Source organism: Dipodomys spectabilis, unplaced genomic scaffold, assembly GCF_019054845.1.
Source record: "Dipodomys spectabilis isolate Male_0828 unplaced genomic scaffold, ASM1905484v1 ptg000024l, whole genome shotgun sequence".
Taxonomy (NCBI): Eukaryota; Metazoa; Chordata; class Mammalia; order Rodentia; family Heteromyidae; genus Dipodomys; species Dipodomys spectabilis.
Window position 1 is genome coordinate 26301664 of NW_024870701.1, and position 11139 is coordinate 26312802.

An 11139-nucleotide genomic window follows, 5' to 3' on the forward strand; every position below is an offset into this window, starting at 1 on the left:
GCTTGCCTTGAACTGAAGAGTTCAAGTCTCATGACCGACAAAAAACAAATCCACAGTGGGCTCTCAACTCTGTGTGTGTGTGTGTGTGTGTCTATGTGAGAGAGAGAGAGAGACAGAATGCTATTGTTAGAAAGACAAGTTATTTTTTTCACCAACTGTTTGAGGTTTTAATTCCTTCCCCAAAACAAACAATAAAACTAGAGTTTCTCTTCTCCAGGGGAGGTCTGTGACAAGCATTGAGCATGGAATAGGACCCAGATGAAAACCACAGACCTGGCCAGAATCTGTATCTCACTCAACCCAGTGAAACCTAAGCAGAGAATCCAACTGAATCATACTGGGACCTCTGACCAACACAAACCAGGGCTTGACAGTCACTTGAACTGACAATTCAGAAGTAGGAAGTCCTGTACAGACCTAGTTGTCAGTGTGAATGAGGCCTTCTAAAATTAGGGAGTGAGTACTTAATACAACTGTGTGCAGCAGCTCTGTTAAAGATTCCTTTCTTATCCTGTTCTAACACCAGGGGCTATGGCTTTTATTTATTTTTCTCCCTTAATGAAATGAAATTGGTTAAATATACCCTAAAGTCTCAACAAGCCCCACATTCCCACATTTGGAGTGTTCAGCATAGTTTTTTGTTTTTAATGGAACACTTCATGAGTTTGCATGTTATCCTTGAGCGGGGCCATACTAATCTCTGTATCAGTCCAATTTTAGTATATGTACTGCTGAAGCGAGCATTCAGTGTAGTTTTTTGAACACTTCTCTATGCACTGGCCATTACATTTCAATAGCTCTGACCTTACCTTCCTACTTCTCCTTTCACTTAAAATTTTGAAACTTTTAACACTTTCCATTTAAACTTATCACTTCCCAATTCTAGGTCTAAATGCTTTAAATGCTTTCCCCTCTGGCTCCCATCAAAGAACCTTCACTATGCCCTTCAGGTCTTCTTTAAGCACTCAGGCCTGAGTTCAATCCCCAGGGCTGGGGAAAACAAAAAAGTTTGTCTTATCATCTTCGACTATTGCTGATTCCTACACACTGAAGAGAAGGCTAAGATGAACACTCCTCCCCATAAGTGAGCTCAGACCAGTTTCCAACTACCCAGCTGAGTCACTATTATATATCATACTAAAATATTCTGCTCTGTGACCTGGTGAGAAATTTCCCTTTCAAGTATCTAAAGACTTCAAAAGAATAATGAACCACCAGTTAAACTGAATGTTTAATGCATTTGTAGGTACAGAAGGAATGCAACAGGATTATAGTTTATATATTAGATGTATATGTAAAAGATGTTTCATTTATCAAGGAATTTTTTCATTTTCATCAGAGCCATAAGCAGCAGGTACTACTCCTATGAGCACTCCATTGCATCTTTTCACATCATTATCATTGTACTATTTCACAGTAAAATTTTTGAAATTAGAACTCTTTAAGTTACAGCAAATGGCAAATTCTTTTGAACAAGTGCTAAAGGACCAAGGATTTTAAGTAGAGGGTCTACAGGCACAAATCTCCTACTTATTCATATTATTAAAACAGTAATAAGGGAATGAGAACTATTTTAATGGAAAAGGAACTCAGAAATGAGGTCATTAAATACAACTAAGTTCATTTTAAATATAAATACCATGTATTTCCTGATTAGTACCAGGTAATATCTAAATTGTCTATCCAGAATTCTGGTCTTAAAGAAAAAGGTCAGATACAACTAAAAAGAAGGTGCTTCATATCATCAGGTCCATTTTTCAAACAACTGAGATCTTTTGGGGAAAATCACATTAGTCTTTCTTTTTATCAGAGATTTCTGTTGGTCCTTTTGTTGGTAATCCATTTGTGTCTGCAGTCTAAAATGGGGAGAAAAAATATATATATATTAAAAATACTTAGTATAAAAGACACTTTCTTTAAAATCACACAATAAATAAGAATAAAGCAATTTTGCTTCAGATGAGAAGGATGGCTATGTTAGCGCAGTTGAACAGTCAACTACAACACAACAAGCATCAACACTAAAAGATAAAGAGCTGTCTAATAAATCTTCAAGTTGGGGCTTGGAACATGGGAGAACACTTGCCTAGTGTGCTCAAAGCCCTAGGTTCAGTCCCCAGAACCATGCAAGGATGATAACGGTACAAAAAAGGTCTGGGAAGAAAAGTTGAAAAGACTTCATTTCCAATTAACCAGCAAAAAGCTGGGGTATAACTCAAGTGGTAGAATAGCAGCCATGAGCAAGAAAGCTGAGTGAGTCTAAAGTCCTGAGTTCAAGTCTAAGACCTAGAACCTGAAAAATAACAACAACCCAAACATACCCAAAAAGGGGGAAAAAAAATCCTTCAATCCCTATTGGTCACAAAGAAATGGGCAATGGGGCTGGGATGGTGGCTCAGTGGTAGAGCGCTTGCCTTGCATGTATGAGGCCCTGGGTTCGATTCCTCAGCACATAAGCAAAAAGAAAAAAGCCGGAAGTGGCGCTGTGGCTCAAGTGGTAGAGCACTAGCCTTGAGCTGAAGAGCTGAGGGACAGTGCCCAGGCCCAGAGTTCAAAAAGAAAAAGAAATGGCAAAATACATTAGAGGCCTACTTTAAGATATTAGCTTAAGCCAGGCACCTGTGACTCATACTTGTAATCCTAGCTACTCAAGAGGCTGAGCTCTGAGGATCAAGGTTCAAAGCCAGCCCAAGCAGGAAAATCCCAGTGAGAATCTTATCTCCAACTAATCACTCAAAAACCAGAAGTGGTGCTGTGGCTCAAGTGGTAGAGCGCTAGCCTTGAGCTGGAGAGCTTATGGATAGCACTTAGGACCAGAGTTCAAGCCCCACAACTGATGACCAAAAAAAAAAAAATCTTAGCTTAAGTCAAATATTAATCACTTAAATTGAGACAAATTATTGAAGCTTTTGGCTCCAAAAACTTGCCCTTCTAAAAGCCAAGTACCACTGTGGTACTCAAGGCAGTTCAATGTCCTTACCTTGCAGCCTACTATGCCTTTATTTTTATTGTTGGCTTCTTGTACAGCTTTTCTAGGCCATATACGGCCAACAAAAGGGGAGACCAGAGGGTATAAGTATGGTTCCAGGAATTTTTTGAAGATCCAGAGCAGAACTGGAATGACGATACAAGGAATGCACACCATTGTCCCAGGCTTGAGCTCTGAAACTGTTGATATAAGGGATAAAAAAAAATTAGCTCCCCATTGATGATTGAAGGACTTCAAGTTATTTGAAAGGATTATATTTATAGTGAAGGAAATACTTAAAATATGCAATTTGCCAAAAGCAAAGGTTTTTTAGATAAAACTGCTGTTACCTTATAGATAAGGTAAAGGAATAGGTGATAGATATAAACAGAGAGATGCCAGATGCCAACCTTCCCAATCATAAATCTGAATAAGACATCAACATTCAGTAGGTGCTAGATGGGCTACATGTGCCAATCTATTTAGTTCTCAAAAAACTCAAAGAGGCCAGGTGCCCTTGCTATCTTCATTTACAGACCAAAAGTGGAGACATAAAAACATAATGACTTATAGTCTATTTAGAGTGAATTAATTTCCAAGGCTCAATCTTCAGAGACTGACAGTATCAATTTGCCAAACCTAACAATGCTACAAGCAAAAAAAAAAAAAAAGTTACAAATCAATTAGCCTTTCCCATTCAACAGTTTCCCTTCTTTTCTTTTACTTTTCTTCTGTCTCCTAGCCCCCACAGAGCTGGAGATCAAACTTGAGGCTCTGTGCATGCTTATGCAAGTACTTTACCACTGAAGTACATTTCTAGTCCTTTTGTTTTTAGGTGTGTCAAGTAATAAAATTCTATTCAAAATCATATCGGTTAATTCTTCAGCTTCAGAATGGTACATAAGTCATATATCCCTGTGCATAATGCAAAAATGTTAAGACTTGTAAATTCCAAAATATTATAAAGTAGTACTGGCTGGAAAATAGCACTATCACTAAGCTTTTAAAAATTATTCATACTACAGGTTAATAAAGTTACAGATAACCTAATAATAATAAGAATGTAGCTTTGAAAATGAATCACAAGAAGTATAAACAAAAGTGAAAATTACATCAAGGAATGACCATCTATTTTACAAAGAATTCAATAAACTCTTTGAAACTTGGACAAATTAAAATGATTTTAAAAACTTGTCCAAGTAATGTGCTCCAAAAAGCATAAGGAACAAACGCTTTGATTGAAAGTCATACAAAACTAGGTGCTGGTGGCTCACAATTGTAATCCTAGCTAATCAGAATCTGAGAATACTGGTTCAAAGTCAGCCAGGGCAAAAAAGGTCCTGAGATTCATATCTCCAATTAATCACCAGTGGAGTGGAGGTGTGGCTAGCTCAAGTGGAAACGTGCTAGCCTTGAGGAAAAACACTAAGGTAAAGTGTGAGGTCGTGTATTCAAGCCTCAGTACACACACACACACACACACACACACACACACACACAGAGTCATGTGAGGTCGTGTATTCAAGCCTCAGTACACACACACACACACACACACACACACACACACAGAGTCATAGAAGCAGCGATTTTTTTTCCCCCAAGAATAATTATTTTTGGCTGATCTGAAGATTCTGAGGTGGTGTCTTGGGTCTCGCACTCTTAGGTACCACTGCACAATTTTGTCAGGTAGACTTAGCTGCCTAGACCTAATACTTATTTCACCACTTTCTGAGGGTGTTTCTGAGCAAATTAATTCCTTCACATGTAAAATAAAGGCAATGAAAGTACCCATCTCACAGACATGAAGTAAGGGTGTGACAATATGCTGTGGAAACAAGTATTACAAAAAGGAAAAGGAAGATCTGAAAGCTAGGACCTGTACTAAGTTCAACCAGCAGTGAACCATAGATCAACTGAAATTCCCAGTTCTGGCTTCCCAGCTCAAGACTCTCCTTGGCTTTTCCTCTTCCAAAATGCACAACAGTAACGTTCTTCCCCTTCTACTCAGCCCTCACAAAACTGGTGGTGCTACCTACCAGCCAGGCTAAACTGATGACTAGCAACCCATCATACTCATTTTTACCTTTGCCGTTGAGTATTTTAATAAGTCGTAAATAAATTCTCAAGGGAAAGTGCGACTATTCACTCAAGCCACAAGCATGGCTTTTATAAAACTTTAGCTCTTTTCAGAAAGAAGTCCTCTTTGTAGCACATTTCACACAAGAAACTATGAAACTACAAAGTGGCAAGGGCTCGTTGCCACTTTAACGGTTCTCCAAGCCAACAGAGTCAGAAAAATGGACTAAACGGCTGCAGAGGAATCTTCCACTGCCTTGGTCCTAGATGATTAGATAGACACATGGACACCCGGCAGGTAGGGCCGGAAAGCCATCGCCCTCCAAAGAAACCAGCGGAGTCAGACCAAGTGAGGGGCGACGACTGAAATGACCGGAAGGGTTCGGCAGGGAAGGGACATGGAGGCAGAGGACGAAACGGCCGCCTAGGAAGGAAGGCCGGCTGAGGAGGTTCCGGGCCGGACCCCGCGCCGATGCCGAGCTGGACCAGGGAAGGCTCGAGCGGGGATCGGCGCACCTCACGTATCGTGAGGGCCGGGAATGAAGGAGCGCCTCCGGGTTGGAGTCTGCGAGCCGCCGCGCCCAAGCGCCGCGGGAATGAGGAGAACAGGGGCCTCGCTGCACCCGAACCCAGTGGTACTCACCGCAAACCCGCTTTGCGATCCCGGAGCCCCCAGGCCAAGTCTGCACTTCACTTCCGGAGGGAGGGCCCAGCTGCTGCCAGCCAATTGGCAGCTCCAAAGGGCTGACAAAGGCGTGCTGCGTCAGGAGGACGTACAGGACGCAATGGTGACGCAGGGCCCTATCCTTGAGGGCGGGGCAGCAGAGCCTAGCTTCCTGTTGAGGAATTCAGTGCCTTCCAAGTGAGGAATGGGCTTGCGCCTGCCCTTCAAAGCTGGAGGGAGATTTAAAATGCATTCAGGAAATGACGCTGGCTGGAGCTCACTCCCTTGTAGTATTGTAGCCTGAGGGTTTCTTTGAGCTATTTACTAGATGAGGGGGCCTATGGCCCTAAGGCTGGCCTGACTCTAGCTTGTGTGCTTGGGATGAGAGGTCTGCACCGCCTCACACTACTTCATAAGCAGAAGAATTTGGGAGTCAACCACGTAAGCTTGGGGTACATAAATTCGGGTCAGGACACTGTTGCTTGGAAAAGGTGAGGGTACCGCAGGCGAAAACATACTAGAACTGCCTTTAGTATTCCAACCGCTCATCGAATGCTACCTACTATTTAGCGATTTGGGGTACATACCTGCGAGAAATGAAAATAATTCTTAGCTCACAGTACTATTTGTAAACTCAAGCGTTCACTGTAATGGGATTAAAAACGTGCTGGGACATAGGTCAGCTAGCAAGTGCATTGACCTGTTTAAACTGCAGCCACCCCCCCCCCAAAAAAAAGGGGGACTGGGAAGGTGGCTCAGTGGTCAGTGCTTGCCTTGCATGCATAGGCCCTGGGTTCAACTCCTTACCACCATATAAGCAGAAAAGGCTGGAAGTGTTGCTGTTTGTGGCTCAAGTGGTAGGGCCCTAGCCTTGAGCTGGAGAACTCAGGGACAGTGCCCCGGCCTAGAGTTCAGGTCCCACGACTAGCAAAAATATTTTTAAAAATTAAAAACATATAGGGCTGGGAAGTTGGCTCAGTGGTAGAGCGCTTGCCTTGCATGCCTGAAGCCCTGGGTTCCATTCCTCAGCACCACATAAGAAAAAAGCCGGAAGTGACACTGTGGCTCAAGTGGTAGAGCACTAGCCTTGAGCTGAAGAGCTGAGGGACAGCGCCCAAGCCCAGAATTCAGGCCCCACGACCGGACCCAAAAAAAAAAAAAAAAAAAAATTAAAAACATATATATGGTTAACATGTCCAAATCTTGAAAATGCAGTGAAGGCTAGTGCCAACAGGCCATATGCCATATACCAATTTTCTTCAAAAGTACTGAAATAGGATGGGTGCAGTGCAAGCGAGTTAATCACAAGGCTAGTGATGGATGCATGGCTGAGTACATCGACACTGCACTATAAATCGGTGAACTGTACCTCTTTTTTTGGGGGGGGTCCGGTCGTGGGGCCTGAACTCTGGGCCTGGTCCCTGTCCCTTAGCCCTTCAGCTCAAGGCTAGCACTCTACCACTTGAGCCACAGGGCCACTTCCGATTTTTTTTATTTTGCTTATGTGGTGCTGAGGAATCGAACCCAGGGCCTCATTCATACAAGGTAAGCCCGCTACCACCGAGCCACCTTCCCAGCCCAACTGTTCCTCTTAGTAAATCTCAAAGGAGTGGACCAGAAATACTCTTGGCTGGTAACTTATGCTCGTAATCTTAGCTAAGGAAGCTAGAGGTCCAAGGACAAAGCAAGCAGCCTTTCACAAGACGTCTTCTCAACTTAGCTGTGTTGTGGGAAGCCCCCTGATTTCAATGGGAGATTCTGAAAGGGTATCTCAAGACACTATAAAACAGATATCAGTCCAGGCAGTGGACAGGGACACTCAAAAGGGGTAACTCAGAATTAGCCCATAGTACAGTACCTATCTGGCAAACAAGAGGCTCTGAATTTAAATCCCATTACCCTCCCTCCACCCATGTTCTTATATAAAAAAGGCATCAGGATTCAAAACTTGTTTGGGCCAGCCCTATCTAACAGGGAGGATAAGCATGTCAAGCTCAGGAAGGTTAAGAAACACGTTTGTAAGTCTCCAGAATGGCCCCAGCCATTAACTGTATGGTGCTGCACATCTATAATCCCAACAACTCAGTAAATGAAGCAGGGTTGCCAAATTCAAAGCCAGTCTGGGGGGGCTGGGAAGATGGCTCAGTGGTAGAGCACTTGCCTTGCATGCATGAGGCCCTGGGTTTGATACCTCAGCACCACGTAAGCAAAAAGAAAAAAAAGCCATTAGTGGCACTGTGGCTCAAGTGATAGAGTGCTAGCCTTGAGCTGAAGAGCTGAGGGACAGCGCTCAGGCCCAGAGTTTAGGCCCCATGAAGGGACCCCCCCCAAAAAAAACCCAGCTTGAACAGACCCCAACTAAGCAAAAATAATTGTGGCTAATTTTAATAAGAAGAAACCCAAACACGTATAAAATAACAATAACCAACATTGATTTATTTGCGTTTATTTTATGCTAAATTTATTCCCGTGCCATAAGTTTTTGTTTCTTCAGTTTCTTCTGGGATACCTGGGCAAAGAAGAAAGACCATTAAGTTTCTAAGAAACACATTAAATTTTACAAGACTTCAGTTTATCCTCAAGTCAAGAGCAGAGGCAGTCCTGCTGTTATTAACAACTATAGGGGAATAAGGCCCAAGGGGCTGATATGTAAGTACCAAAATCATCGAATTTAAATTTAGTTATGAGGAACAAAGCATAGAATCAGTAACAGGTCTTTGCTTATCACTTGCTAAAAACAAGTTTATCAGATTTTGAAGCAAGTGTTGGACTTGATGCATTTAACACAAAGTTTACAAAAATACTGTAGTCAGGAGGGTTGCTCAGAATAAGTTTCCTTTCATGGTTATTCCAAAGGTGTCCTAAGATAGTCATCACAGCAACCCTGTCTTTCTAATATTGTGCACAAATCAACTTACCTTTTTCTTCTGTGCAACCTCCTCCTCTGGTTTAGGAACAATTTGCTCCTTCTCAGTAAGGATCATCTCAATGTGGCAGGGGGAGCTCATGTATGGGTTAATCCTACCATGGGCTCTGTAAGTTCGGCGGCGCATCTTAGGTGCTTTGTTCACCTGGATGTGTTCAATGACCAGGGAGTCTACATCTAAACCCTGGAACAGTAGAGAACAAAATTAGGCAATATCTCTAATTTTTTATACCATTAAATGCATCACTGGCAAAAAAAAAAAATCATGCCAAATTCTTGCCTGAACAAAATTTGAATAGCTGTCTTCCAATGGGTAGTTAGTTGAAGCAGAGACCTTTTTCCTCTTAAGTGGTAATTAATTATAACCCAAATGGAGAAGTTTTCATCAATTATATTGCTAATTTATAATTGTTTTTCACTATAAATGCAGGCCAATAAAGCATATTGATAAAGCACTTTGGTAATTAGCCACATCAACAATAGGTTCAAAACAAAAAGCAAACTATATCAACCTTGTGCTAAATTTCTAAGGCCTGTCACTCGATGGGCAAACATTCTTACCATTTTCTACATCCCTAACCCAGGAAACAAATTTCTTTTATTAAGTGCAGGGAACAAGGTATAACTATATTACAGGTGTGTAGATTGTTCATGAGCTTCTTCACGTTTGTTTTCAGTCATGGGGCGTGAACTCAAGACTCTGAGTGCCGGAGTTTTTGTTGTTTTTCCCACTCAAGGCCAGTGCTCTACCACTCGAACCAAAGCATCACTTCTGGTTGGCTTTGAATCGTCTCCTGAGCAGCTAGGATTACAGGCCACCATCACTCAGGCCACACTATTTCTTGAAAAGCTTTTCTCATAGTCTAGCCTGGCCTTCAATTCCTAATCTTCCTGCTTTCACCCCACAAATACTGGCAATAAAGACAACCACATCCAGAATTTTACACAGAATTTTGTAGTTAGAAGGCAGCAACTCTTAAAAATCTACATGAGATTTAAATAACCAGGACAACTGAAGACATAAATGTGGACCATCTAAGTTGCACATACATAGATGTGAATACGTTGTGTACCTTCAGTTCTGCATTACTCTCTGCATTCTTAAGCATGTGCAGCAGAAATTCAGCACTCTTTTTGGGCCACCGACCCTGTGTCCAGCCCCACTGTTTGGCCTGGAAGAAAATAAAGGGAAACAAATTACTTTCTTTGGTTTAAATCTACATTAGAATCAAGGTGGAATGTTTAACCCAACACAAAGGTTGCTCAGAACATGAGTTATTTCATGGTTAATCCAAAGGTGTCCTAAGATTGTCATCACAGCAACCAAAAGTGACAGGTTTAGCCATTTCTATCCAATCACCTCTACAATTTTCTCCCCCAAAGAGTTGGATTTCTCACCTGGGCACACCTGCCAACTCCACCATTGTAACGCCGGAATGGCACACATTGCTTCTTTAACGTGACATCTTTCAGATACTTGGTCGCTTTTCGGATATGCATACCCTTGATGGCCTGGGCTGTTTCTCTGGTGTTCTAAACACAAGTAATAAGTTCTGGTAAACTGAGATAAAGCATTATCAGGTTTTTTTGTTCAACTGGGAGATACATATGATTTTAAAAAGCTAAGGAAAACCTCAAATCTCCATCAAGTGTAAAATAACAGTTTCAACCTGATCTTAACCTGCACAAGTCCAAGTAGCTCTCTGGTTATTTAAGTTCATAAACCTCAAGTCAACATGCTCACTAAACACCAGTGTTCAATGTCTAGATACAAAGGTAGCTGCTCAGAAGTGATTTAGTTTTCACGGTAAATCCAAAGGTGTCCTAAGAAAGCCATCATTGCAGTTACCACCTGAAGGGAAGAAATAGCAAATATGTATGTAGATAAGAACTCTTGTATCTTATAGATCGTCTATTCCTTACCTTAAAGTGTACACGAAGATTGGAACCTCTTGACTTGCATGCTAAAAAGCATAAAAAGTTGGTTAATGTCAGGCACGGTTCACATCCACTTCAAAATAATACGTGTATTTATATATTTAGATATACTTACATTTTGTGGGGTTTTCTGGGTCTAGAGAGTAGCGAACCATTTTCACAGGTCACCTTGAAAAAGAGTATAGTGTAATTGTTGAGAGTGCTAATGCAGCTGAAGTAGTTTCCATTGCTACCAACTGCTGCTCAGAAATAATTGTTTTCATGATGAATCCAAAGGTGTGCTAAGAAATGCCATCATCGCAGCCATTCCTTCCCCCACCCAGTGTTCTCAACGCTGACCCACGAAACAGTGGACGAAACAGTGACACGGACCACACATCCTCAGTATTGGGAGAGGGGACCCCAAGATCCTGTCTTTCGGGCCAGAATGACGCATTGGCAGGGCAAAACCCAACCACGACCTCTCACAGACACAACCACGCATCCTTTCCCCACAATAGCCTTTTGCAAAGAAAGGTCGGACAGGCCGCACTTTGCTAAGTGGAGTCGACCCTGCCTGCCCCCTCA

General features: G+C 42.1%; 2 protein-coding genes and 5 non-coding genes across 8 annotated transcripts; all 7 read right to left on the reverse strand.

Moving 5' to 3' along the window:
- Positions 1 to 641: 641 nt before the first annotated feature.
- LOC122104452 lies at positions 642 to 744 on the reverse strand. Its single transcript, XR_006146922.1, has one exon. It is a non-coding gene; the product is annotated as a U6 spliceosomal RNA (small nuclear RNA).
- A 474-nt stretch (positions 745 to 1218) lies between these two features.
- Positions 1219 to 5760, reverse strand: CUNH18orf32 (chromosome unknown C18orf32 homolog). Of its 2 annotated transcripts, none has more exons than XM_042675120.1 (3): positions 5688 to 5760; positions 2981 to 3168; positions 1219 to 1856 (listed from the first exon to the last, which is right to left on the reverse strand). In XM_042675120.1, exons 2-3 carry the CDS (start codon positions 3143 to 3145, stop codon positions 1791 to 1793), a joined length of 231 nt encoding a protein of 76 aa, XP_042531054.1. In that variant the 5' UTR covers positions 3146 to 3168; positions 5688 to 5760; the 3' UTR covers positions 1219 to 1790. The 2 variants fall into 2 exon arrangements, with proteins under 2 accessions (XP_042531054.1, XP_042531055.1); XM_042675121.1 differs by lacking the exon at positions 5688 to 5760 and adding an exon at positions 5570 to 5668 and having other exon boundaries at positions 2981 to 3163.
- Positions 5761 to 8118: 2358 nt separating this feature from the next.
- On the reverse strand, positions 8119 to 10769 carry Rpl17 (ribosomal protein L17). Its single transcript, XM_042675119.1, has 6 exons — positions 10688 to 10769; positions 10558 to 10598; positions 10033 to 10167; positions 9708 to 9806; positions 8627 to 8818; positions 8119 to 8217 (listed from the first exon to the last, which is right to left on the reverse strand). The coding sequence occupies exons 1-6, from the start codon at positions 10725 to 10727 to the stop codon at positions 8170 to 8172; spliced, it is 555 nt and encodes a 184-aa protein (XP_042531053.1). The 5' UTR covers positions 10728 to 10769; the 3' UTR covers positions 8119 to 8169.
- Positions 8526 to 8590, reverse strand: LOC122104460. Its single transcript, XR_006146926.1, has one exon. It is a non-coding gene; the product is annotated as a small nucleolar RNA SNORD58 (small nucleolar RNA).
- LOC122104461 lies at positions 9893 to 9957 on the reverse strand. Its single transcript, XR_006146927.1, has one exon. It is a non-coding gene; the product is annotated as a small nucleolar RNA SNORD58 (small nucleolar RNA).
- On the reverse strand, positions 10414 to 10479 carry LOC122104462. Its single transcript, XR_006146928.1, has one exon. It is a non-coding gene; the product is annotated as a small nucleolar RNA SNORD58 (small nucleolar RNA).
- A 41-nt stretch (positions 10770 to 10810) lies between the features above and the next one.
- LOC122104463 lies at positions 10811 to 10875 on the reverse strand. The gene has a single exon (XR_006146929.1). It is a non-coding gene; the product is annotated as a small nucleolar RNA SNORD58 (small nucleolar RNA).
- Between the last annotated feature and the right edge of the window lie 264 nt (positions 10876 to 11139).

Excerpts from the sequence above, each read along its gene's own strand:
- CUNH18orf32 (XM_042675120.1), bottom strand. The coding sequence starts at position 3,145 with ATGGTGTGCATTCCTTGTATCGTCATTCCAGTTCTGCTCTGGATCTTC. Across the intron at positions 1,857-2,980 it reads AAGGCATAGTAGGCTGCAAG|ACTGCAGACACAAATGGATT; the intron begins GTAAGGACATTG and ends TCCCCATTTTAG.
- Rpl17 (XM_042675119.1), bottom strand. The coding sequence starts at position 10,727 with ATGGTTCGCTACTCTCTAGACCCAGAAAACCCCACAAAAT. Across the intron at positions 10,168-10,557 it reads ATCTTCGTGTACACTTTAAG|AACACCAGAGAAACAGCCCA; the intron begins GTAAGGAATAGA and ends ACTTGTGTTTAG. Across the intron at positions 8,218-8,626 it reads AGGTTGCACAGAAGAAAAAG|GTATCCCAGAAGAAACTGAA; the intron begins GTAAGTTGATTT and ends TTCTTTGCCCAG.